The sequence below is a fragment of the Lycium barbarum genome, chromosome 2, assembly GCF_019175385.1.
Source record: "Lycium barbarum isolate Lr01 chromosome 2, ASM1917538v2, whole genome shotgun sequence".
NCBI classification, from domain to species: Eukaryota; Viridiplantae; Streptophyta; class Magnoliopsida; order Solanales; family Solanaceae; genus Lycium; species Lycium barbarum.
Genome location: NC_083338.1, coordinates 125,457,994 through 125,485,827, shown reverse-complemented (window position 1 = coordinate 125,485,827; position 27,834 = coordinate 125,457,994). Strand labels below are relative to the sequence as shown.

The following is a 27,834-nucleotide window of genomic DNA, read 5'->3' as shown; positions in this document are numbered from 1 at the left end:
TAAAAGCTACACGTAATGTAATAAAACCATTGTGCCCAATTGCGAAAGAGATATCAACCCAAAGCAACGAATCAAAACATGCCAAGATTATACCTCTTGGAGCCACAATTCTCCATTCTTGATGACACATTTTAAAAAAAACAACGTACTAAATTGTCTCCTTTCTCCTTAAGTAACTAACCAATCACACTTCCAGTATTATCACACCAATTTTCTCACATACCCATTTTCATTTTTCTTGCTATTTTGGGTAATTGAGTAAATCTACAAAGGTTTTCAAGATACCCTTATTGTGTTCCTTGCTATTTCAGTCTTTCTTTTTTAGTGTTATCATCTTGTTGAGTATATTCAGGGAAACCTTGGAAATTTCAGATGAGAATTATGTTGCAAAATAATTGTCCAAAAGCTTTAGATATAATATTGGGATCGTGTTTCTTGCTATTTTAGCCTCTCTTTAGTGTTATCTTCGTTGAGTTACTGTTGTTGGGAATTCAGATGAGAATTAAGTTCCAAAATAACAGTCCAAAAGGTGTAGATATAATATTGGAGGATCATGTATAGTGCTAATTGGACTGGTTTAGGATTGGCTGTGGGGTCTAGTGCTTTTATTGGGTCCAGTTTTATCATCAAGAAAAAGGGTCTTCAGAAAGCAGGGGCATCTGGTACTAGGGCCAGTGAGTATTACATTTTCTTGATACCAAAGTATTTTATTTTAGGTCTAATTGTCAAATAATTTTATTTAATACTTCTTGATTGCAAAGTACTAAGTGCTTGAGGCGATATTTTGCTAAAGTTTTTTTTTTTTTTTTTTTTTGTGTGTGTGTGTGTCAAAGCATCTTGCTGAGGTTAGGAAGGCTGACCTTCTTTAAAATCATACAGAGGGAAGTTGTTGTTAGGTGTTTGCCCTTTATCATATTTGGATTTTCCCTTTTCTTGAAAGAAGGATACCACATTTAGGATAACTGGTTTTTACTTTCCTAGAAGGAAAATATAACTCTTTCATATTAGCAAGAAAATGTTTTGAAAGTTTCTATAAATTGAGGATATTTCCTTCTCAGTTCTCACTTTAGAGTATCCACAATGTAGTCCTTTTTAGGGAAGAAGTAAACCTCTTTAAGATAGAATTTTGTGAGGTTATTCTCTTTATACTTTTGTACTCTTCTTTATCTTTGCGAATTTCTCATATGTAGGTCAATTGATCAAACCATGTGAGATTATTAGTATGTCTCTTGTATATTTCTCTTTGTTGTCTTATTTATCATTGTCCAATGTTTGCTTTATTAGCTTCCGCATGACACTTGGTAATTTCGATCCTAAGAGTTGTCACCAAATCCCTACAATCTCTCCACTAATGCAAATATGAAGTAAATGATTTATGTGGATGATGCTTGCTAATTTGAAATAAGGTAAGAACATAACACACTTGTATGTTAGTGTACAAAGCAGTTTGAGATTTGGAGAATCTCTAACTTTAGAAAACCCCCAACTTTTCCTAATATAAGATTCATGTAGTATTGAAATTGAAATTATCCTAGATATGTAGAATGGATATAGAGGACTCATATAGCTGGGACCAACTATTATACGATTGAGTCAAAGTTGGTCGATTGATATTTCTAACAATTTTACTGCATTCACCATCGGCCAAGAGGCAGAGTAATCAAGTTTATGATATATCAGATGCTATTTCTAGACTGATGGAATGGGAGATTATGCTTGATGACCATATCGTTGTTTACTTCTTACGTAGAGATATCAAGTGACAACAGGCTGATGATGTTTTTTTCTTAAATACTTGTATGGTGGTACCTGCTTGTCTGATGTCCGCATTTTAGTTTTGCAGTGAAACACAAGTTTTACACCTGGAAATTCTTACTTCATTTGCTTTCTGCTTAAGTACAGTTTAAGACTATGCTCTATTGGTATACCATGCTGTAGGTGTTCGACTGTAAAATAAGATCAACGGTGTAATGCTTCCAGCAAATGCAGAGTCACAGTGAGTATTGCTAATACATAATGACTGCTTATAAAAGGTGCTGGATCTTTCAAAGCAGTTATCTGTGTGGAGAAAGGGAAAACTTGTTCTGGAACTGAAGGAATGGAATTTGAACTTTTCGAAAGTAAATTCTTGGGTGTACATTTTTGGCAAAAGTGAATACCAAGTTACTTAAATTGGAATTGACACTTTGCACATATCATGCAAGTATGTAGTCCATACGCAATCTTGGAGAAGTATTTGAAAAGAATCATGTTCTTCAGAACGTTGACCAGTCAGCTGCCTTTGAGTATTGGTGGCAGTTATCTAGGAGTGACTAATGACATTGCTTTAGCAATCAGAGCGATGTAACTCCTCGATGAGTGTGCATTTACCCATTTAGGACTAGTGACATTGCTTCAGCACCTTTTTAAACTTAGTACCTTTGATACTTGGATTGTTCTCGTGGAATGGGGTCAGCAATGTAACTCCTCGATTGTGGGGACCCCTGGTGGGACCCGACCCCTGATGGGCCCATGATCTGACATGCACTGGTATTGTCTGTGCCAGGGTACAGCCAGTTCGCACATACTCCCTCTTCACGCTGCAGCGCTACGGGGTATCGAACCCGGAACCTCAGGCTCCTTTACATTCCCCTGAGGGAATCGCCTCAACTGGTAAGAGGCGATTCCCTCAGGGGAATGTAAAGGAGCCTGAGGTTCCGGGTTCGATACCCCGTAGCGCTGCAGCGTGAAGAGGGAGTATGTGCGAACTGGCTGTACCCTGGCACAGACAATACCAGTGCATGTCAGATCATGGGCCCATCAGGGGTCGGGTCCCACCAGGGGTCCCCACATCGATGAGTGTGCATTTGCCCATTATGCTTATGGTCCATTAAATGGTTGTTCTTTGGAATCCCGAAGTATATGACCTGGCAACAACAAGTACGCCTCAGTGCCAAACAAGTTGGAGTCGACAATATGACATGTCAACACAAATTGAATACCTGTGATACTTTGATAGTTACTGCTTGTAGAATGGGTCAGCAATTTAAACATATGCACTCATGCTTCCGGTTCACTAAATGATTGTTCTTGGGAATTTTGAATTTTTTGATCTGTCAGCTCCAAATAAATGCTGTATTAGGTAGTACTAATACGTCTATTACAGTGAAGAAATGAGCTAAAGACATAATATATGAATCTTGCCTTTAAGAGCTGAAATGATCAGTGTCATGGGTGTTATAAGTCAGTATTCTCTGTAACAAGCTGAATTTCCTTGAAATTGTAATTTATCATCTAGTTTCCACATTAAAAGTAGATTATGTAGAAGATGCTTTTTGTGTATCAACATTAAATAGAAGTTAGTTTAACAGCTGTTATATGAAATCTGTCGCTCTGTCTATTTGAGAATGAGATATTTATTTCTTAATGAAGGCTCGGGCGGATATGGTTATTTACGGGAGCCTCTTTGGTGGATTGGGATGGTAACTAGTAAGTCTTGAATAGCTTCTTATTTTTCGGAGAATATGTTCCTGAATTTGTTATTCTAATAGTGAGAGCAACATCCACTGTAATCCTTGCAGTGATTGTTGGAGAATTTGCAAATTTCGTGGCTTACATTTATGCGCCAGCAGTTCTTGTGACACCGCTTGGAGCTTTAAGTATAATTGTTAGGTAAATTTTTCACTCGCCCTTATTATTTTCTGCGCAATTGCTTATTCGGTTTTCTTCCATATAATTTGGCGCTTTGCTGCAGTGCTGTTCTAGCACATTTCTTACTGAAGGAAAAATTGAAGAAACTGGGAGTATTAGGATGTGTTTTATGTATAGTAGGTTCTGTTGTCATTGTTCTTCATGCACCTGGTGAACATGAACTTAATTCAGTGGATGAAATATGGGCACTAGCTACACAACCAGGTATGCTGATTTTCTGTGCTGTATTTCCTTGAATATCATTCTTATTTCCATTGCTGATATATGATATATCATTTATTTTCTTATTTTGATGTTTTACTCTTTGTTTTGCAGCTTTACTTTTGTACACTGCCTCAGCAGTTGCAATAGCATTGGTACTAGTCTTGTATTGTGAGCCTCGCTATGGTCAGACAAATATTATGGTCTATATTGGTGTTTGCTCCATCATTGGGTCCTTGACGGTTAGTTTGAAGCAAGACGCCTTATCTTTTTAACTTAAGTTTGTCCAAATTCTGCCTTTGTCTGGTGTTGGAATAGCATAATTTGGCCACTAAATGGATTACATATTTTAAGTTGTGAAGGGTCAAACTACTCCCGGGTCCTCAATCCACTGCTAGTTGTCACTGAAGCAAAAGAGAACTTCTCATTTAGGTATAAATTGGACGTATGAAACTTGAGAAATTACTCCATGTAAAGTGTTTGCATATCAGTAGATGTGTTTTCCTGACTCTGTTTGTCCAAATGACTATACTTTGATCTGTTATAAAGCACAAGGTAGCAAGGGTTGCTGTTGTTTCCATGACTAGTAGGTGATGTAACTCAATAAAAGATTGCACTGCCATTACTTTATTTTGTTAGTTTTTTTGTCTTTTAGAATTTAAAGTCTTTTGCTAGTTGATATAAATTGTTATCTTGTTAGCTAAGTTGCACGGACTCGGGTGCGGGTATCTGATAGGGTACGGATCCGAGTGTCAGATTCGGCAAAAATATAAATTTTAAGATTTGCAGGTGCGGATCTAGGTATGGATACGGGTGGTGGGATTCGGCTAAGAAAATTCAAAATAATAAAAATAGAGTTATAAAGAAAAAGACCCCTTGAATTCTTGGTTTCTCTCTATTTGGCCTGAAACATGGAGCAACGATTATGAGACAAAAGGACTATAATATTGAAGGTATGCCATTTCCCATGTCTTAAATCTGTTTTATCTTTCATTTCCCATGTCTTAAATCTGTTTTATCTTTCGTTTTGAGAAATCAAAATCTCAATTTTCCCACCAAATTTGTCCATGGACTCCAGTCAAAGTATCCGAAGTTAGTTGACTGTATCCGAGACGTATCCTGCTCCCGCACCCGCCCCTGTCCCGTGTCGAGACGGGAGCGAGCGGCATAAAAAACGAAGAGTCCGCGCAACTTAGCTTGTTAATTCGAGGTCAAGTTAGTTTAAGAGTTCTTTATCATTGGAATTTACTATCGCATGAATAGTACTCTCATGTATTTTGTATAAAGAACTTGATAAATAACAGTTTATGAGGTATCATGAAATAACACCCAACATGGGTGTGTTTGCCATGAATTCAGATAAATAGAAGTTTTTGAACTGGTTGCTCTCTTACGCTTCTATCCCATTTCTCCTGTTTCCCTTTATTCTCTTCCCTTTTATATTTCTCCCTTTGGTGCTACATCAATCTTGGCATTAAAGAATGATCTCTCAATCTTTTGATCTCTCTTGAAAGTTGGAAACGTTTAATTACGTAAATCCGAGGCACCACTACAAGTCGGAATCTATCCACGAGTTTCTTTTTGCAACAAAATCTCATTCAATAGAAGTATCTTGCCTTTATGCTTCCAGCATGAATGAGTTCCATTTCGTAGATCTGGGTTTTTCGGAGTGGGACCAACTGCTCACTCGTTTTGGATTCGAGTTTTCTTCAAATGGAGGAGAATGATGTAACTCCATAGTAGATTGCAGTATTATAACGTTTTATGTTTAGTTATAATCTTTGTTAGTTAAAACAAAGTAAGGATAACCTAGTCGTTTAGTTGAGGATGAAGTCCTATCTATTAGTTCGAGATAATCATATCTTTCAGTTTATCTAGTCTAAACTTGTTTATTCGAGACAGAATTAGTTTTAAGAGCTTTAACTTTTGCAAACTTCACTATTACGTATTCTGTTCGGAAGTTTTTAATAACACTTAGATGGATGACAATTTATGAATTGATTCCTCTTATTCTTTTCTCATTCTCCTACTTCTTTCAACTCTTCTCCCTTCTCCTTTCTGGTGATAAATCAGGTGGCCTATTTAAGAGAAAAGGCACGACATAACAAGAACAGGTCCAATCTGCATCCTACATTAAATCTTTAGTATTAATTGAGCTACCATTGTAGTCGCTCTTTGCAGATCTGTCTTTTAGAGAGAATGCTTGTGTCGCCAATGAAACAAGATAAAATTATTCCTGATGGGAAGTAAAGATAAATTTAGGAACTGATCTTTCTAAGTTTCTCGGAAGTAGAATTGGTAAAAAATGCATGTAGCATTCATTCTAAGCTTGTTTGTTGCTCTATTGTAGGTTATGAGCATCAAAGCTATCGGCATAGCTATAAAGCTTACATTGGAGGGTTCAAACCAAGCTGCACATTTTCAAACTTGGGTGTTTGTGATGGTTTCTGTTACATGTATAATTACTCAACTAAATTACTTAAATAAGGTACTTTCTACTTTTCCTTGTGGTATGCAGTGATGTTTGAGAGTACAGTTGTGGTTGAAAAACTTATGAACGGACACTCGCGGGAAGCTGTTCAAATGACTTGAGTTACTATTTACGGGGGATTACTGTGGAAACTACATGTTGTTGAATCTTGGCTTAGACTTATAATGTAAATTGGACAAATGCCTGAATTTGGCTCTTGCAGGCATTGGACACGTTTAACACAGCTGTGGTTTCTCCAATATATTATGGCATGTTCACATCACTTACAATTTTAGCCAGTGCCATAATGTTTAAGGTACTCTAAAAGTTCTTGTTTGTGATTCATGGAGGACTCTCTCGTTTTCGTTTCTAGTGTCATTTCTCGTGATGTTTCAGGATTGGTCTGGTCAGAGTGCTAGCAGCATCGTTTCAGTGCTTTGTGGCTTTTTAACTGTGCTCTCAGGTACAATGGTTCTTCATGGTACAAGAGATCCAGATCCTTCTCCTAGTACAGGTATTTACATGGTTTAGAGCATGATAGTATGTTGATGTGCAAAGAAAATCCATGTGTCTTTTATTCTAGTAGGTGCAACAATGCAAAAGGTTATGCCTACTGGTTTTTATGATATAAATTTATCCCCCAAGTAGTAATAGGTGTTGGCAAACTTGTCTCTCTTATTAGACGCTCTTGTATACTTGATGACTCTCTTTGTTGCTATGGAGCTCAAGTGCTGCTGTAGAATCAATTGATTTAGCTTTTAGATTGGAAATAGCCTCTCTTTCAAAGGGAAAAGGACATTGTTCTCCTATTTATGAGATTATAAGGAGATGGTATCGCTTTCTGTAGATGGAGCATTAATAGAAGAAGATGACTTATTGACTTATCATAGTCTAGACATTCTGAATGTACATATTCTTCTTTGCTGCAGTTCTTGCCACCAGAACTTGTTGCTTTTGGCATGTCTTTGATTAGTTTAAACATCATGTATTACTTGCAGATTTGTATGCGCAACTTTCCCCTCAAATATCATGGTTGGTACATGCCAATGGAGAAATATGGAAGCAGAAAGAGGACGGTTTGCATTCAGAATTTGTTGCAATAATTAGGCAGGATCATTTCAAGTAGGGGAAAAAGAGAACTCAGATTATTGGTTGGAGGCACTTCTCTATGGCTGTTCAATTTTCCTCCAAACAAACTTCGTCATGCCAGATTTTGGATGTACCAATCAGCTCCCCTTTGTCAGTTTCAGCTTGAGAATGTTCTCGGTTTTTCTTCTCTAGGTCAGATGTCTGATATCTGTTGATTATTCTTGTCCATATTTAGACTCAATTTTTTCGGCCTAGATTGTAGATTTCTGGGTTTGGTGGGTGCCTAGATGTAGTATAGCGGGTAAAAAATGGTGGTATTTATTCGATGAGATTGTTCTGTTTGTGAAGAACAGTTTTTACAGTCATGAACAAGGCAATGATAGTTTGAACTCAACTTTTTTTAACTTTTGACATTTTCTGTTGCTTCTCATCATGTACAATAACTAGTGAAATGAACACAGAAAGAAGCCAGTGATCCATTTGTTTAACTTCAATGAATAGAAGTGCAGGGTCATTTTCAAACTTCATAAGAAACCCGTAGATGGAGCTAATCACCATTGGTTAGAAATCATAATTTAATAATCGTGTCATACTGCAATTTTGGAAAATAGACCGAGAGACTGGAAAGCAAAACAATGAAGTGATTCTCATAGAAATCCAAACAAATTATGAAAGATACATTTAGCTTTGGTGAGCAACCAGGGCCACACCATGAAAACAAAGAAAGATGTAACAACAAACCCAAAAATATAACCCAAAAACTGGCTGCAGCAACACTGACTAAGTTCTTCCACAACCTTTGAATTCCACCACATTTTGGCTAATGGCCCACTGCAGAGATCTCTGTTTCCTGCAAATTCAAAGACATCCAATCCTGAAAATGGTGCAATGCTACCAGAAAGATCATTGTTAGACAGGGGGAGCACCTTGAGCCTTCTTAAACTAGAGATTTCTGGTGGAATATTTCCAGAGAGTTCGTTGTTATTGAGCATTATGTTGTTCAAATAAGTGCACTTTCCAAGTTCAGCAGGTATAGAGCCAGAGAAGCTGTTGTTTGACAAGTCTAAGGTTTACTAAATAAGACATCCAACTACAAATTTCCGAAGGAATGGAACCAAATAAGCTGTTCCCAGAGAGATTAAGACGATGCAAAGAGAAAGAACAATATTTTAAGGCATCGGGTAAGTGTCCACTGAGCCCCATTCCTTGAAGTTCGAGGCTGATCACCCGTTCATCGGAGTTTATCCAGCAAGAGACACCAGCAACTCCGCAAACAGAGCTGCTGTCTAAAGTGTTCCAGGATTTCAAACTTCCTAATGGATCAATTAGTGAATCCTTCAATTCTCGTAAGCACCTCGGATGATCTTCCACTACTGCAGCAGTAACAGGGTAAACCCCTGAAAATGAAAGGAAAAACAATGTGAAGAGCAAAACTTTTGTAGTTTCAGCCATGGTGAAACTGTGCTATAATGCTTTTGAGTTATACAAGGGAGTCAATTAGTTGAGATAAGTTTAATAATGGGAGAATTAATTTAATAATGAGATAAGTTTACTCATCAACCACGTGGGAGAATTAGTTTTAATAAATGGACTTCATTCCAAGCTTGGAGGTCTACGCGTGATGAGCAAAAAATCAAAATTAAAATGGGTCTTCATCATGGTCAAAGAAAAACGACTACGCTAAAGTTCATAGCAGGGGCTCACAAGCAAAATTATTTTATTTTATAGGGTTAATAGCATTTTTGTTTTTCAATTATTAATTCTGACTTTAGTCTTTGTTATATCTTACTAAGCATATTTAACCTTTAATTAGTTGAATTACTTTGTCTTTTTCCTTGTGAATATTCACAAATTTACTATAATTATCAACTGTTCCACCACTTAATTACACGTGTTTGAGCATATCATAGGTGATCACAGGTTGGCTGCAATGAAGAGGCTCTTTTCTGCGAAGACAAACTCACTCTTGCATTCAAGATCTTCACTCCAATTCATTGTCTGATTGACTAAAGAGTGGTAGTTTTATCCATGATGACCGGGTAGCTTTTGTTGCCCTTCCGATCTACTTCCTAACCTAAAGATGATGACGTTGTGGATGATGTCCCATCTGGAAAGAAACCTTTGCATATTAATGCCTGCCCTATTGGCGATTCCTACTATATATGTGTTTATGGATTTTCTTTCTATTTTGACCTTAGGAATTAGGTTCAGTAGTTTGCTTTAGAAATGTAAGCTGACTCCAGGTATCAGTAATAAAAAAAATTGGATATTTTTTCCCTTTAACCACATTTGGCTAACGGCACACGGCAGAGATGTCTGTTTCCTCCAAATTCAAAGTCAGACAATCCTGAAAATGGTGGTATGCTACCGGAAAGATTATTGTTACTGAACATTAACTTGTTTAAGTAGGTGCAATTTCCAAGTTCAGCAAAGTATGGAGTCATCGAAATCGTTGTTGGACAAGTCTAGTGTTACTAAAAAAAGGAAACCAACTACAAATTTCCGAAGGAATGGGAACGGTTCTTTTGTTTTTTAGATTCATAGCAGCTAGTTAGTTTCATGAAACGTAAAGGAAAAGGATGTATATGATTACAACAAATCACATGAAGCAATGGTTACTACTTCAGATGTTCTTAAAACTATGAAATAGGAGTCAAGATCCAGTTTGCAGTAAATTGAACTAGAAATAACTACCTCCAATTAGCAGAAATAATTAATTCCAGTACCAGAATTAACTAACTCCAATATTGCTAAGCTGGATAGGTTAAGTTAATTATTGGAATTAACACACAAATGGAATAATATTTTTGTGTTCAGTTAATTCTTGGTTATAGAAAAACGTTTCCAAATATGATTGGGAAAGAAAGTTTTCATAAGTGTTGCTTTGGGCTTAATTTCCTAAGACTGACTCAGAAAACCTGAAAATTTGTCTATATATTCTTACCTCCTTAGACCTTCTTTTCTTCTTGTTTCATAAAAAAATTAAAGCATGGAGAATTTTAAAGAGGGTTTCCATTTTCGTCCAACAGATGCAGAAGGACTTACTTTCTTGTTGAGATTAATTGATTGCTGGACAGGAGATACATGATGCTGGATTCATCACCACTAACGTGGATGTGTACGGCCAACAAGAACCATGGGAGATTTACAGTCATGGAGTACCATGTGGTAATGATGACGGGGACAACGATTGCAGTCAGTATTGCTTCTTCATCACGAAGTTGAAGAAGAAAAACAAGACCATGTATAATCGCAATGTGGGAAACAATGGCCGTTGGAAACAGCAAGACAAGGCAAAACGTGTTCGAAAGAGGTGATTGGCTACAAGAAGAGCATCACTTACAAGAACAAGAATTGTAATGCTGAATTATATGGGCATTGGTTGATGAAAGAGTATAAACTCTCTGATGTTATTACTGATGCGATGTGTAACAAGTTTAATGATAAGAAGCGTAGAGATTGGGTTCTTTGTGCCATCAAGAGGAAGCCATAAACCACGTCTTCTTCTTTGGAATCTGCAGAGAAGCTGATTGAGAGAAGGGTGCAAACAGGATCAGAAGCTGCGAGTATGTATCTATTGGAATTAATGCATTCACAACGATACTATCCTTGACTTTTATAGAAGTCCTTTATTATTTCAAGAATATCATTTAGTTTTTCAATATTATCTCTTAGTTTTTCAAAAAATCTTTTAGGAGTTTGTGATACATGTATCTAGTGAATTGTGATACATGTATCTAGTTATTTGTGCAAGAATTTTGAATTATTTTTTTGAGTAGTATAAATAGAGATGTAATTGATGATTGTAATCATCTCAAGTGGCCTTAAGTAGCCTAATACAACTTGAGCATTCTCTAAGAAAAATATTCTCTTCCTATTCTTTCCTACAAATTGGTGTCAAGACCAGTTTTCGTTCTTAATCTGGGGTTAGGTGAAGAAAAAAAATTATGGCATCTAAAACAAATGAAGGTGCTGATTCTTCAGTTGTTCTTACTCCATTTTTTGATGGAAATGACTTTGAATACTGGAAGATAAAAATGAAAACTTATCTGAAAGCTGAAGGTTTGTGGACTATTGTTGCAAATGGCTATGAAGAGCCAGAAGACGATGGTGAACTTTCAGTAGCAGAGATGAAAAATCTTAAGGCTAAGCGTCGTCAAGATGCAAAAGCTTTGAGCAAAATTCAAATGGGAGTCTGAAGAGCATTTTTTTTTGCAAAAATTGCTACTTGTGAGACTGCAAAGCAAGCTTGGGAGTCTCTGGAAGCTGAGGTGTATGGTGATGAAAAGGTACGCACTATCAATATTCAAACTCTTAGAAGAGAGTTTCAAAATTTAAAGATGATAGAATCTGAAAAAATAGATGAATATTGCACAAGAGTCATGAATATTTTTAATGAAATGAGAAATCATGGTGATGAAATTTCTGACCAACAAGTTGTGGAAAAGATTCTAATTAGTGTCACAGAAAAGTATGAGTATATTGTTGCTATCGCTGAGGAGACGAAAGATCTTTCTAAGCTTTCCATCAAAGAGCTGGTTGGATCGTTTCGTGCATACGAGAAGCGAAGATTTTTTCGTGAGAATCAACCCAAAGATACGGCTTTCTAGTCTAGAACCAATGAGAATTCTCAAAATTTCTCAAAGAATCAACAAAAAAAGAAGTACAATCCAAAAAAGAAGCAGGATCGTGATGACTCTACTAAGAAGTTTGAAGAAAAAGGTGAGAAAAGTACTAGTCTTTTTTGTAAAATTTGCAAAAAGACTAATCATAATGCAGAAAAATGTTGGCACAAAGGCAAGCCCTAATGTAACTTTTGTAAAAAGTTTGGCCATATTGAGAAGGATTGCAGGCACAAGCAATGGGAGCAAGCAAATTTCTGTGAAGGAAAGGAGGAAGAAAAGGAAGAAAACCTTTTCTTCGCTTCTCAATCTGATGCTTCAACAAAAAACAATGAATGGTATGTTGATAGCGGTTGTACCAATCATATGACTGGAGATGAAAAGGCTTTCCTCTCAATTAATCGCATCATCACTTCTAAAGTGAGAATGGGGAATAGAGCCTTAGTTGATTCAAAAGGTAAAGGTCCCATTTCGATCAACAAAAAAGAGAGCGGTAAGCAAATTCATGATGTTCTTTATGCTCCTAACTTGGAAGAAAATTTGCTTAGTGTTGGTCAGCTCATGGAAAATGGTTATTCTCTTGTGTTTAGAGATAATTATTGTAGAATTTATGATAAATTTGAGCCAAATCAAGTCATTGTTGAAGTAAAGATGATAAAAAGAAACTTTCCTTTACAACTTCATTACAATGACTTCAAAAATGAAGTTGTAGATGATTCATGGCTTTGGCACAAAAGGTTTTGTCACTTGAATTTTCATGGTTTGAAGCTTTTCAAGCAAAAAGACATGGTGCAAGGCCTTCCTGAGATACATACTAAGGTGGATCCATGTGAAAGTTGTATTATGGGAAAGCAACATAGAAAGTCTTTTCCAAAAGGGAAGTCTTGGAGAGTAAGTGTACTTTTGGAACTAATCCATACAGACATTTGTCGACCAATGAAGACTCCATATCTGGGAAGCCAAAGGTACTTTCTAATTTTTATTGATGATTTTTCAAGAATGACTTGTGTTTATTTCTTGAAAGAAAAGTTAGAAACATTTGCTACATTCAAGAGATTTAAAGCCTTTGTTGAGCAGCAAAAAGGTTGCAGCATCAAAACCATTCGCAGTGATAGAGGAGGTGAATACGCAACTCGAGAATTTGAAGAATATTGCAAAAATGAAGGCATTGAGAAACAACTTACAGCAGGGTACACTCCTCAACAAAATGGTGTATCTGAAAGGAGAAACAGAACCATTGTTGAAATGGCCAGAACGATGATGAATGAGAAAGGGCTGCCAAAATATTTTTGGGTAGAAGCAGTACATACAGCAGTGTACATTCTCAATAGGTGCCCAACAAAGGCATTGAAGGACAAGACACCGGTTGAAGCTTGGAGTGGAATGAAAGCTTCTGTAAGCCATTCTAAAATTTTCGGGTGTATTTGTTATGCTCATATACCTACTGAAAAAAGAACAAAATTGGATGAAAAGAGTCAAAAATGTATATTTCTTGGTTATAGTGATGTGACAAAAGGCTATAGGCTTCTCGATGTCAAAACTAACAAACTTGTTGTTAGTAGAGATGTCATTTTTAATGAAAAAACATCATGGAATTGGAAAGATAAAAAGGTGGAGAATACTTCTATCATATCTTTAGACGTGCCAAGTCAAGAAGAGGATGAGGAAGAGGAAAATGTCCCTCAAGGGGGAGAAATATCAGATCCAGAAGATGAAGAACCACCTCCAAGAGGAACAAGAATGTTGAGTGACATCTACCAAAGATGCAACTTTGCTTGTATTGAGCCAGAAAATTATAAGGAGGCAATAAAGCATGATGTTTGGAAGAAAGCCATGGTAGAAGAAATTTGGATGAATGAGAAAAATAATACTTGGGAGCTTGTGGATGTACCCAAAGAAAGAGAAGTACTAAGTCTAAAATGGATTTACAAAACCAAAATCAATCAAGAAGGAGAAATTCAAAAGCACAAAGCAAGGTTGGTTGCTAGAGGTTTCACGCAAAAGCCAAGTATTGATTTCTATGAAACTTTCTCTCCAGTTGCACGTCTTGAGACAATTAGAAACTTGATTGTTGTTGCTGCACAAAAGAAATGAAAGATTTTTCAACTTGATGTTAAGTCTGCATTTCTAAATGGAAAACTTGATGAAGAAATTTATCTTGAGCAACCTCAAGGATTTTTTGTTCAAGGGGGAGAAGAGAAGGTGTACAGGCTAAAAAGGCTCTTTATGGGCTGAAGCAAGCGCCAAGAGCCTGGTACAATTGATACATACTTTTTGAAAAATAATTTTTAGAGAAGTAAAAGCGAAGCCACTTTGCATGTGAAGCAAGAACATGGCAGCATTGTCATTGTTTGCCTCTATGTGGATGATCTGATTTTTACAGGAAATGATCTGAAGATGATGCAGAAATTCAAACAAGATATGATGCAAACCTATGATATGAGTGATCTTGGGTTGCTACATTATTTCTCGGGCATTGAAGTTTCTCAAGTGAAAGAAGGGATTTTTATTTCTCAAAAGAAGTATACTAAAAGTATTCTTCAAAAATTTAAAATGATGGATTGCAGGTCTGTGGCCATACCATTAGCAGCAAATGAGAAGTTCAGAAAAGATGATGGAGCAAAGAAAGCTAGTAGCTCACTTTACAGGAGCTTGATTGGAAGGCTGTTATACCTTACTTCAACAAGACGTGACATTATGTTTGCTGCTAGTTTATTATCCAGATTCATGCAAGAACCAAGCCAATTGCATTTTGGAGCTGCAAAGCGTGTTCTACGCTCCTTGCAAGGAACAATGGATTATGGGATAATGTACAATTTTGATGGAGATTTGGATTTAATTGGTTATTCTGATAGTGACTGGGTTGGAAGTATAGATGACATGTGTTGACAACCAATTTTGTCCCACTTTTCCTCAGATTAATTTTGTTATGCTTCTTGGTCATTAATAATTTGGACATATTATTTTTATCTAGCTTTGTTATTAATTTTACTCAAAATAGTACTTTATTAATATTATGTATATTTCTAGATATTAAAGTTGTTTTCTATATATAATATTGAGTCCAAGCTATTGACAAAGAAGCCCAAAGAAATTAATTTGAAGAAAGAAAAGGCCATGAATTTCAGCCAAAGTGAGCCCCAAAGCAGACCAAATATTTAGCCCATATGTTTATGTCTAAAATCTGTCCATTCTAGCCCAAATTCGCAGCCCACTAGCCAACATAAGAGTCCAACCCGTAATTCTTTTAACTCATTTCTCCAAACCTAATTGCTATTCCAAATCAGCCGCACACTTCCCTCTCTCCTCCTTTTCCTCTTTCAAGCAAAGCTCCAATATTCATCAGCCATGGCAGAGTATTGTCTTCCATTTCCGGGTAAGAGATCAGACCCTAGCATTCTTCTCCTATAAATACATCTTAAACTCTCTGCCGAAAACACCCTTTTGACACTTGAGTTTTACCATAATTTCAATATCAATACTATTGCTTTAAAGAGGTCAGCCGCCATTCAACACCTTGAAAATACACTATCATCTTCTAAAGCTTTTTTTTCTGTCTCAGTGAACTTTAGCCGTGACAGAGTCATTTGAACTCATTTGTGTCGAGATTCGGATTTGTTCATAACGAGAGAGTATATTCGAGGCTCCGACGTCCTAGTTCACTGCACCACAAAATGGTTAGACCTAAACCTTATTCTATTTTCAGTTTGTTAATACATTTTATGTCTAAAAAGTAGTCATGTCTTAGTCCCTGCCACTAATTTATATCCGAATATGTTTTTATGAAAAGTTCATGAAATAAATCATGTCAAGGTTATTTCTGGAGTTTCAGAATGTAAAGTTTCATTTGATAATATTTTAGCTTTCGGCCATTTTAAAAGATCATGCTTTGTGAAACTATGCTTAGGTAAAATACCTTGCTATTCTAGCTAGATGAGTAATATATGATGTGTAGCAACATGGTTAAGACTCCCATCCACCTATATATATATATATATATATATATATATATATATATATATATATATATATATATATATACATATATTTTAACTATCACTTTGAGTGATGGTATATTCTAAAATACATGTTGCTGCTACCTTGTCTTCAAATTGTATTAGGAACTCTTTGTTTTTGGGAGATATTTCCGTAAATTGATTGCTAAGTTGAATAGAAAATGAATGATGTCATGACTTAAGATCCTTACATGTACTTTATAGGAAATTGATTCCTGATATATTATGCTTGTATTATGTGTAGATGCTAAAATTTTGCCTTCTCTATGATAGTATTTGTATACTAAATATCCCTGTTCCTTTCATTTCTCCTATGGCTATTAGAAAACATGTTCTTTTAATTTCATATTACAATTAAAATGAGGACACCTTTAACCGCTAATTAGTGCACTGCTTGGATAGTGTATTTTGGGATAATTACTAGCATGTTTGCCTTGCTTCCTTTCATTATGTGAAATATGCTAGTTTACAAGATATGAATGCTTTGAATGTGGTGGAGTGATTCCATTTTTACTTATATATGTCCGCTGCATTTGATATAAGAATCGGATTTCCTCCCTCCACCCTCACTGTTACTTTTCTTTATGTGGCATGTACATCAGAGCCAAAGAGTTTCACTTTGAGACTCAACGACACCCTTTACGGAGTCCGCACTTCATCCGCTGTCTACGATCTTAAATTTCCTAAGTAGCGCATTGCAGAACATTGGTATTCCTTATGAAAGCTGGAAATGGCTTTTACCATTTTATGCTATATATTTTGCTTTCTAGTTGGTGTTCTTAAAGTTTCCTGTGTGACTAGCTTTTTTATTTCCATTTTTGTGTTATTGACTGTTAAGACCTAAGTTACTATCTAATTTATAGGTAATATTCAACAAACGTTTTAGGTTGTCACCCGTTTTTGTTTTACAAGTGAAGAAACATTTTCAAATCAAATTTCGATTATTTGCGTTTGACTAAGTAGTAACGTAACAACTTTTTAAGAATGTATGCCCACATAATTAATTTCCTTTTCTAACATGAAGTAAGATGTTTCCAGATTAGGCAGCCTTTCAACATGTCAGGTTTGATTTGTTTAAGCAATTTAAATGTTTTCTACATATGAAACTTGAACCTCCTTAAAGTCTTTACATCAAGATAATGGCTACTATAGCTAAAATTGACATTTACAAATATTTTCTCTAAACTTAATACTGTTAGCTGTTTTCCTCTCTACACTTGGACTATAAAAAACATTAAGTTTTATCATGCGTTAATACTTAGCCTTTTTTTATCAACTCTAAGTCCGACCGGTTAACCATTTTTAATGGATCTTAAAGGGTGCTTAATACCTTCCCTTTAGATTAATTGAACCCTTACCTAGAATTTTTTGGTCTCGTAGACTTTAAAATGGAGTTAACTTTAGACAATCACTTTAGTAAACTTTAGGTGTCCTAATTCAACATAAACAATTAGGTGGCGACTCCTTAAATTTAATTAACCGCGAAATTACCGAAATGTTGTAAACCATTTTGATCCTGGTTAAAATAGGGTATAACAGCTTGGCGACTCCGTTGGGGATACTTAGGTTCTAACCATAACAGACTTAGTTTAATTAGGTTTTGTGTGCTTGTTTTAATTACTTTATTTGTTGTTAACTGTTTTTACATGCTATCAATTATTTGTTTGATATAAATTTTTTTATGTGTTACTGTTTTGATATAAACTGTCATCCCGTATCACTTTTCTCCACTTCTGGAAATTCACACTATCACACGTACATGCGAGGTGTGTTTTGCGCACCCGCAAATTTCTTTCAAAATTCCAAATTTTAGGAGAGTTGGCATATGCGCGGGGTGTCCGGATTTTCTGTGTGACCACGTAGCCTTCTCACTCGAGTAGTCCGCTCGGGATCCCTGCGTCTAGTGAACCCACTCATAGTGAACCTAGCGTAAAGCTAAACCAACACCCTTTACTAGGATCATACATTTCATGACCTAGGAGGTTTAATACCCTTGGTGTATTAATCCCATTAGTTGACTTTACCCAAACGTTCAAGTGGGTCCACGACCCTAAATGACACTTTATCATACTTTATGTGCATGTTTGAAGGATAATTGTGCCTAGATATTGACCATTTGCTCTAACTAATTAAACTTTAGGAGGGAGGGAATGACTAAATTTTTATGACAGGTATGAAGGCCTTACATTGGAGTACGCCTCGATCAACAACGGATGAGAACCGACGACATCTCAAAATGGAGCCAAGAAGTTTAGACATGACAAACTTGTATTTACTTTACTTAGATTAGAAAGTACTTTATGTTGTATTCATTTGATATGTAATAAAAATTACACTACTTTTGTACTTTATTTTGGGAAATAGAATTTGTTTAATTAATCAGGAGCAATGGGATGACGCATTATGACACATTTTACCCATCAAATACACGTTAGGCCTACCTCTAGCACAAAGAGGTAACATGCATATTAGGACACATTATCTTTGTTTGATACACTTGTTTACATGCTACTTTATAATCACTTGACTTTATTTGATGACTTATTTGCTACATGACTTACTTGACCTTATATAAACATGACTTTCTTGACATTTTCATCTCAAACTAAAATCATTTGTATTTTTTCTTTCTTTTTAATTACTCCCCAAAGAAAAGTTGATTTATGTTGACTCCGCCATGGCTGACCAAACTTATCCAATCACCCAACATATATCAAGGGCACATGTTTCCACTCCTAACGCGCAACATGCAGTCAAATCCCAAACATTCACTACCCAAAAGGCGGTAAAGTTCTAACCCAATTTTGATAAGTATGAGGATATAGAAGAATCCGATGATTTGGTAGCAAAGGAAGTGTGCAGTCTGAAACAAAATTTGAAAAGTCATCGAACCACTAGGGGCATTAAAAGAATAGAATACGAGGACTTGTGTGTTCGCCCTGATGTTGACTTGCCCATGGGTTACAAGCCACCCAAGTTTGACACGTTTGATGGCACAGACGATCCTCATGTACACTTGATAACTTATTGTGACAGATTAGGGGAAGTAAGAAAAGATGAAGGCATCAGGATGAAATTGTTTATGAGGAGTTTGGTTGGTAACGCCCTCATATGGTATGCACAACAAAATCCTCGAAAATGGCAAAGTTAGACCGGCATGGCTCAAGATTTTATGGACCAATTCAATTTTAATACAGATGTTATGCCAGACAGGCTCTACATGACAAGGTTGAAGAGGAAATCTATAGAGTCATTCCAAGAATATGCTTTGCGTTGGAGGTCTGAAGCATCCAAAGTACAGCCATGCATGAGCGAAAATAACATGACCGTAATGTTCATTGAGTCTCTAGACGGTATATTTTATGAGAAGATGATAAGCATGGTAAGTCGAAAGTTCCTAGAAGTTTCCAATACGGGGATTATCTTAGAGGAAGGAATCAAGTCTGGAAAGATCTCAAACTCAACAACTTTGTACACCACCAACAAAATCATTCAATCTGAGTCGACTAGAGTAAAAGGGAAAGGAAAAAGGTATCTTCTGCCATGACTAACTGTGAACACAAGCGACATAAGCCGAATACGGGTCATAAAAATCATCCATCCAAATCCTCTGACCCATGCCGATACACTGAAGCCTCTTGAACCTTTTGTCATACTTTTTACCAAAGCCCACCATATTTTCACCCCATCTATAACATCCAACCAAACTACTATCAACCCCGAACCTCTACTTACCTAAATCCACAATCACAACAATAACCATACCAGGTTCCAGTCTATCGGAATCCTCTAAATACCAAATTCAGACCCCATCCAAACCCCAAAGTAAGAAACACTCGTAATTACACCCTAATAGTCGAACCATTGGCTCAGTTATTTGAAAGGTTAAAAGCAGCGGGTATGATACAACCAATTAAAGGGAAAATCCTCGATCCTATCCTAAAATGGTTTGATGGTTCCAAGAATTGTGCATGTCATTCTGGAGTTGCTGGGCATGATACTAAGGATTGCTATGGTCTAACAAATAAGATTGAAGCCTTAATCAAGGAAGGAGCAGTTCAACTTATTGAGCTCAATCCAATGTGAGCAAAAACCCTCTACCTAACCAAAGGAATGTCAATGTGAACATGATAGCTACCGAGAAAGCTTGAAACTTGAACAGAACAATCCTACCAATTGGAATGGTGGATGCTGCTACAACTACTTATAATGCAGAGACACTGACTAGCTAGGGTGCCGAACCAGAAGATACTTTGAAGAATTGGACTTGTACTCCGTCCCTGGTTCGCCAAGAGTCTTGGTAGAATGAACAAGTAGCAATGCTTTTTGAAATAGCACCATCAAAAACAATTTGAGGCTTGAATCGTGCCTAATACTTTATGTTATTTTGCCTCGTCTTTTGAAAACTTAAAAAATCTATGAATGCGTTTTCTATTTTTCTTAACTGTCTTTTACTTATCTTTTGTTATAATATATAAATTATCAAATCTGTCAATTTTATGATTGTGACATATAACGAAACAAATGGGAAAGTTTGTATGCCAAACAAGATTTTGAAGAATGGGAAGCAGACATACAGACCGAAGAATCAAACAAGGACTATGAGAACAAGACAATATTCATGCATGAAGCCTATCCAATCAAGAGAAGTCAAGACACTACATCAAAGGACGACTTTAGATAGGTTCTTTTTGACTTGTAATTTTCATTTTTTTCATGTAATTACGAACTACGCTAATCTGATTCCCTCGGCGGGATACATAGGCAGCCACGTAGGGCTCGGTTTCATTGTAGTAAAAACAAAAAAAAATCCTTATTATTTGTATGTAAGGAGAACTATGCCTGAACTGATTTTCTCGGTGGGATACTAGGCACCCTACATAAGGTTCGGTCTCACCCCAACATAAGTTTAGTATACTCTTCTGAAACCAAAATTGGGGAAATTTTGGGAAGACATGGATAGGGAACAATTAGACATAGCCAAATTACACTTGATTCAAGCTACCAGACAAGAAGTATGTAGTCAAAGGACGTTTCAATTTTTTCGAAAGTGTTACAATCTAAAAGTTGGCAGAAATTTTTTGTCACGCCCCGAACCATGGCCTGGACGTAACACGGCACTCGGTGCCTGACTACATGTGACCGAGCGAACCACATGACTTGCTAAATCATCATGATGCATAACATAAGCGGAATATAACGTGAATGCATGATGAGCCTTTGTAAAACGTAATAATTCATAATACTTAATAAAGTACTTGTTTAAAACATGAGTGAGCCAAAATGGCTATACGACTCCAAATGTCTGACATAACATAACTGACTGGTCTAGTCTATGAAACCTCTATCATGAGTCTGACTGGAAAACATAATTACTGGGACAAGGCCCCCAGCATACCTTTACATGCAAAACTAAACAGAGAAATACAATGTTTAAACCCCGAATGAGATGGAGCTCACCGATAAGCTGGTACGAGTAAATCTTAATGATCAGAAGCGTCATCCTGTAACTCCGTACCTGCATCGTGAAATACAGGCCTCCGGGAAATAAAAGGGGACGTCAGCACATTGAATGTACTGGTATGTAAAGCAACCGGAAGAAACAACAGGGGACATGGAATAACATGATAAGAACTGAAACTGGAAACTTGGACATGAACATGAGCATGAGTACATATACACATACATAACATGAGTAAAACATGATAAGTAGGGAGAGCATTTCATAAACCGACATATCATATCATATCATATCACCACGTGGGTACGTGGAGTCTGGTACCTCGCCGGACCAGCAGAGCCCCTATACCTTGCCAGGGTATAAGGTAGTAATTTACCACGTGGGTACGTGGAGTCTTGTACCTCGCCGGACCAGCAGAGCCCTCATACCTTGCCTGAGGTAGTAAGGTACCTGATGGATCCATTCAGTGTAAAATTAAGGTATCGTCTTATCTGGGCGGAGCGATCCTTGTCCTATGGTGGCTCCGTAGTTTCAGGCTATCTGAGCCTTCTCGGTAATTTGTGCAACTCCCAAAAACATGAACATAATATAGTTGGCTAAAAAGCCCATGAATTTCGTGAATTTACTTGTACTTGTCTTGAAATCATGATTTCACGAAATGACTTGTAAACGTGAGTTCATGCAATAATCTTGTAAACATATCCTTGAGTTATGAGTAATACAATAGTTCATAATCATGTATTTGTAGTTGACTTGAAAACATGTTTATGACTTGCAAAATAACTCATGCAGTTTCATATGAACATAATGAGAACACATGAGAAAGAATTCATGATTCATGGATTAAGTTAGGATTCCTAATATCCATAATGGAAGGTTAGGAATACAATAACGAACATAGATACAAAACTCGTGTACATACATACATAATTACGGGCTACCAATATGTTGGGTTTAATGCCCTAGGATTTGAACTTCATAGATTTTACGAAACGGATCATGGGGAAAAACGTAGAGGTTCCCACATGTAGATGGAAGTTCTACATACCTTAACTTCCCGCTTTTGAGCGTATCCCAATGTCCTTCAATCCTTTCAAACTTCAATCTATAGCAATACAAGCCATAGGGACTCTATATTAGCAACAATATCCATGTTTTGTTCATCTAAGCATTTTATCAAACACTTAGTTGGCATGAAACTCTATAACCCTCATTAATGGTGTCTTCTTCACCCAATCCCCATTCTATTACTTCTAGTTATTTCTACAATCTCAATTAGATGCAATTAACATCATTCTTCATCACCCATATGAATACAACAATCCCGAGTCAACAATCCAACAACTCTAGCCTAGTTCATATAATTCTCTCCAAAAAATCCAATTATTATTCTCCCAAGAATTCATCAATTCACAACTATAAATGATTAGGGAGTAGAAACATTACCTTTTTGGAGTCCAATCCTCTTGAATTCGGGTTCTAGGGTTTCCACATCCAACAATAATGTTCCAATCCTAACTCTATGGATTAGAAGAGTTTACTTAAGTTAGAAAAGGGATTAGGGATTTAAATTCAACCTAGAATCATGATAAAAACTTACCTTGGAAGATCTTGAGGTTTGGGATTTGTTTTCTCTGAGTTTAGAGAGAATTTTCGTGAATGGGGTGTTGGGGAAATAAACCCCAACCCCAAATATAACAAGAAAACGCGTAAACCCGACTTTTGACCCGTAATTGACCTGTTTCGCGATGGTTCCGCGATGCGGCTGCATCGCGCAACATTCTGCAGCTACAAACGCAGAGTTGCGCGATCGGTCCGCGAAGCGGGACCATCGCGCGCTCTCCCACGCGCCCTCACGCGCCCCGAGAAGCGACGGGTGTCGGTTCTGTATAGTGTTCGGTAAAATAGGCATAACTTCTTGTACATAGCTCCGTTCAAGACCCATAATATACCGTTGGAAAGCTATTTCAAAGGGCTACAACTTTGATCAAGGAAGTCTTCCCAAATTCCAAATTAATAGAGGGGTTATGGTCGTTGGAAGTAAGACCTTCTATAAACTCACTTGCAAACATGCCCCGTAGAGTGGCTTCCAACTTTTCCTTGCCCAAAGACATTTCCTATGACTTAATTGGTTTTCAAAACACTTCCTATAACCCTCATATTGGTTCCATTATATTATCATCTTATGAGTCAAACTTTCGTCCGAAGTTACGAGGTGTTACATTTTTACAACCTATGTACATATATTTACATATATATTTTCAAATGATTATATTTTCTTAAAAGCTTTCACTACTAATCATCTACAAAGGCTTGGACGGAGATCACAAGGTTCGAACAGAAGATGGATAGAGTGCGAACAAAGTCAAGCTTCGAGTCAACACGAAGCAATTTCCCTCCTCCCAAACTAAGTGTTATATCCCGTATTTTCGGACTAAAAAAAAATTAAATTAAAAAATTAATCGTCCAACATGAGCAAACTTACCCGAGCCCGAAAAATTCGATCATATCCAAGGATGAAAATCAAGAACTCGATGTATACAAGGAATGAAGTCCTCAAATGATTTAAGACGAAAAAGTGTGACGACGATGATAAAAAAATAATATTTTATGTGTGACCAATGAGGTTATGAACTAGTGTTATATCACATGGTCATAACAATGAGCAAATGGAGTGCATTAAAAAATGGTCATTATTTAAGTGAATTGAGATAAAAAAAAATTAATTATGGGTATAATTTTGTTTCGTGGGAAATTATAATGGAAGTCTAGGAATTAATTAAGGTTATGGGCTAATTCCTTGATTGGCATGATCAACGTGAGTGGGGGTGAGGTGGCAGCAATAAGACAAAGTGGATAAGTGTAAAAACATGGCATCATGACACCTTAGCTACAAATTCAGGAACATGAATCCGGCATTCAGTTGTGGATGTGTGTCATACACAACATAACACATTAATCCATAAAGGATGCAGTAATCACGCCTGGACGGTTATTTTGTCGAGAAAAGATGTCCATTCTTTTCATCATAAAGCATTATATTACTTAATTATTAATTATATTTTAATACAAATTAGTAGTTACAAGATTAAAGATTCTTCACCTCTTCCAACATATGACTAATTGTATAAGCAAGATCTGTTAGTGGACACGTAGATTGGACATGATGCAATGCAAATATAATATGCATAGGTTTTGTGGACCCCACGGCCACCAACAAGAAATAAATGGGATCTGCCCTTTTCTTTTAGGGGCTTCTCACGAGAGTAACACTTAAGGAGCAACAAGTGCTTACACATTTTGTATGTGTATAAATGAGTGACACCTTATGATAAGTGAATTACTATAAAGTAATGGTCAACAAGAGTGGACCCCACTGTCCACAATGAAGAACCCATTTAAGATCGGTTATGCACTATATTTATATATTTTGGAGGCATCAAATGACTACAAGGTATTTTGGTTACTCTTATCAAAAGGAAATATTTTATAACGTGTAAGAGGTCTTGAGCAAATTAGGAAAATTCTGTTGATTACGTTGAAGGCATCATATATATTTCCACACCAGCACCAAAACGTAAAGGAGAAGTGTTGATTTGAAGGGTAAGTAAGAATGATTTCATTCTTCTATAATTATTTCTTCAACGAGTTTATGATTCTAACACTAGTTCCCTCTGGATTATGATGAATCGAAGATTTCTACGAAGTAAAGTAAGATGGAAGAAGAATAGTTTATGGCATATGAGGTAAGAAATCCTCTCTCCTGGATATATTTAAATTCATTCAGGTCATAGTTAAATTGTGAGACGGGAACTACGAAATCAATTGCGGGAAATCGGATAAATGGTTATTGTTATCATACGGACTGTTTGGTGGTTATTATAAATTATTTAGTGAGCTGGAATATCGTGAAACGTGTTGTAGTTATTGTTATCCTGCTTGTTGTTATACAATGTATATACGAAAATAAAGAAGTGTATACAATTATCGATATAGGAATTGATGGAATAAACGCGAACTTACGAATAGAATTGTCAATTGATAAAGTTGGAGTTGTGGGCTGTTTTTCTTGTTGTAAATATATGATATAAAGCCGAGATTTGTGGTAAAGGATGTCCTTATCATATTGAGAATATTTTTAAGGTTAAGAAGAAAACATACGAAAAGGTGTCATGGAGTATACGGATTGTAATTCGAGCTTGTCGCTCGTTATAGAGTATCACGAAAGTGTTATGGACATGCATGTTGTGTTTTTGGGATTTACTTGTTGTTGGTATTGTTGTGGTAATAGGAGAGCAATTGGAAATTTTGGATAGGTGAAAATATAGGGGAACTGCTGCCGGATTTTCGCTAAATTTTAGATAATAGAAAATCTTAAACAAGAATATGTATAAGCTGGAATATAGGTTCGATAAGAAATAGGCTATGGATTTGTAAACCAGGTAATATAGTTACTAACAATAACGTTACTCTTATATAAATAGGCTAAAAGAGCGACAAGACGAATGGGTTACGAATAGCCGCTAACAGGTATGTAAAGCCTATTCCTTCTTTCTTTTGGCATGTCCTAGACGTAAGTATGAAATGGTATGAACCTTGGGGTAAATTCTATTCTCTAGTTCCATGCATGACTTATGATTCTATATTTCCTTAATGCTATTGTCACGAGCCTACTATATGATTGACTAATGAATGATGTATAGAAGTTCCTACTCTTAAAAGAATGGCATGAATAGAAGCATACTTGACTTTCAAAAACTACATCATGGAAATTGATACATGTACATGAAAGCTGAAACGTTCCTTGCTATGGCTTGTAATGAGAGTTGAAAAGAATTGAATATGATTATTATCCTAATATTTTAGAGCTGGTCAGTTACTTATCTATTGAGTCTCAAAAGATGATTTGCATATATGTGGTTGCTTATTATTCTGCTCGTGCTTATCGCTATATCCTTCACTGAGTCCCGGGCCAGGACACATTTTCGTGCGCATGTTTACTATATTAATCACTGAGTCCCTCACTAGAGGGCCGGGACACGTTATATATATATGATGATATGATGATATGATGATATGGAGATGGTGGCCAGGAGGGCATATATTCCTCATTACCGAGTCCCTCAGGAAAGGGCCGGGACACGTCTATGTTTATGATTATGATGCTATGATTTTAATTACCGAGTCCCTTATTAAAGGGCCGGGACACGTATATGTTTATGTTTATGATGCTATGATTTTAATTACCGAGTCCCTCATAAAAGGGCCGGGACACGTTATATATGTTATATACAGAATGATTTTGCAGCTTTGATTACAAAAATCTACATTGATATTGATAAGAGAATGATACAGATGAAATATGTTCAAAGGCAAGTTTTATAAAATTCTGTTTGTTGCATTGGGTCCTACACACCTTGTCTCAGTATGAGTCTATTACTATGTTTCATGCTTTACATGCTCAGTACATTTTCCGTACCGACCCCCTTTCTTCGGGGGCTGCGTTTCATGCCACGCAGGTACAGAAGATCGATTTGTTGATCCGCCCGCTTAGGATCCTATTCTGCTATCTTGGAGTGCTCCTTTGTCCGGAGCCTATATTTTGGGTACAGACTCTTCTGTTGCACATATGTATGTTATTCAGGGGTATGACGGGGCCCTGTCCCGTCTTATGACTTGTTTGTTGTTCGTAGAGGTCTGCAGACATACATGTGTGTTGTGTATATGTTTTGGATCGATGTGTTCAGTGATAGCCTTATCGGCTTCCACACGTTATTTCTGTTTATCTGTGATAGTAACGCCATTCGACTTTTATATCTATATATTCTGTTTATATGCTGGTTTGGGTTATTGGGTACGTACGGGTGTCCAGCACGGACACTAGTCGCGGCCTACGGGGTTGGGTCGTGACAAAAGTGGTATCAGAGCGGTTTGGTTCTCGGAATGTCTACAGACCGTGTCTAGTAGATTCTTGTTTATCGGTGTGTTGTGCACCACATCTATAAACAAGAGGCTACAGGGCATTTAGGATGTTACCTTTCTTTCGATCTTAGACCGTGCGATAGAGCCCAGCCATAGGAAATGAAATTCCTTTTACTAACCCTTGATTTCAGCTGAAGAACGACATCGACAGAAGAAAGTGACTGATGATATTGGGAACTACACAGTACACAGGTAAGCAATGGTGCGAAAGAGGCATGTCGGATAAGGTAAGAATATTGAAATATGGTTGAAATGTAAAGTTGAAGGATGAAAGAGAAGGTAGATAGGAAGGTGTAACAGGAC

At 36.7% G+C, this 27,834-nt stretch overlaps 1 protein-coding gene and 2 long non-coding RNA genes across 6 annotated transcripts; all 3 read left to right on the top strand.

Moving 5' to 3' along the window:
* Window positions 1–284: 284 nt before the first annotated feature.
* On the top strand, window positions 285–7,854 carry LOC132627101 (probable magnesium transporter NIPA6). 4 transcript variants are annotated; one of them, XM_060342204.1, is made up of 10 exons: window positions 285–674; window positions 1,939–1,996; window positions 3,412–3,468; window positions 3,561–3,651; window positions 3,734–3,894; window positions 4,006–4,133; window positions 6,242–6,379; window positions 6,585–6,677; window positions 6,758–6,875; window positions 7,360–7,854. In XM_060342204.1, the coding sequence occupies exons 2-10, from the start codon at window positions 1,984–1,986 to the stop codon at window positions 7,485–7,487; spliced, it is 927 nt and encodes a 308-aa protein (XP_060198187.1). In that variant the 5' UTR covers window positions 285–674; window positions 1,939–1,983; the 3' UTR covers window positions 7,488–7,854. The 4 variants fall into 4 exon arrangements, with proteins under 4 accessions (XP_060198187.1, XP_060198184.1, XP_060198186.1 ...); XM_060342201.1 differs by lacking the exon at window positions 1,939–1,996; XM_060342203.1 differs by lacking the exons at window positions 285–674; window positions 1,939–1,996 and adding an exon at window positions 2,084–2,120.
* A 7,495-nt stretch (window positions 7,855–15,349) lies between these two features.
* On the top strand, window positions 15,350–18,460 carry LOC132621945 (uncharacterized). The gene is made up of 4 exons (XR_009575764.1): window positions 15,350–15,448; window positions 15,635–15,749; window positions 16,691–16,796; window positions 18,260–18,460. It is a non-coding gene; the product is annotated as an uncharacterized LOC132621945 (long non-coding RNA).
* Window positions 18,461–24,780: 6,320 nt separating this feature from the next.
* Window positions 24,781–27,353, top strand: LOC132621938 (uncharacterized). The gene is made up of 4 exons (XR_009575763.1): window positions 24,781–25,152; window positions 25,245–25,295; window positions 26,034–26,079; window positions 27,069–27,353. It is a non-coding gene; the product is annotated as an uncharacterized LOC132621938 (long non-coding RNA).
* Window positions 27,354–27,834: the final 481 nt, after the last annotated feature.

Coding starts and splice junctions, on each gene's coding strand:
- LOC132627101 (XM_060342201.1), top strand. CDS start 554: ATGTATAGTGCTAATTGGACTGGTTTAGGATTGGCTGTGGGGTCTAGT. Junction 3,469..3,560: donor GTGGATTGGGATGGTAACTA/GTAAGTCTTGAA, acceptor TAATCCTTGCAG/TGATTGTTGGAGAATTTGCA. Junction 3,895..4,005: donor GGCACTAGCTACACAACCAG/GTATGCTGATTT, acceptor TTTGTTTTGCAG/CTTTACTTTTGTACACTGCC.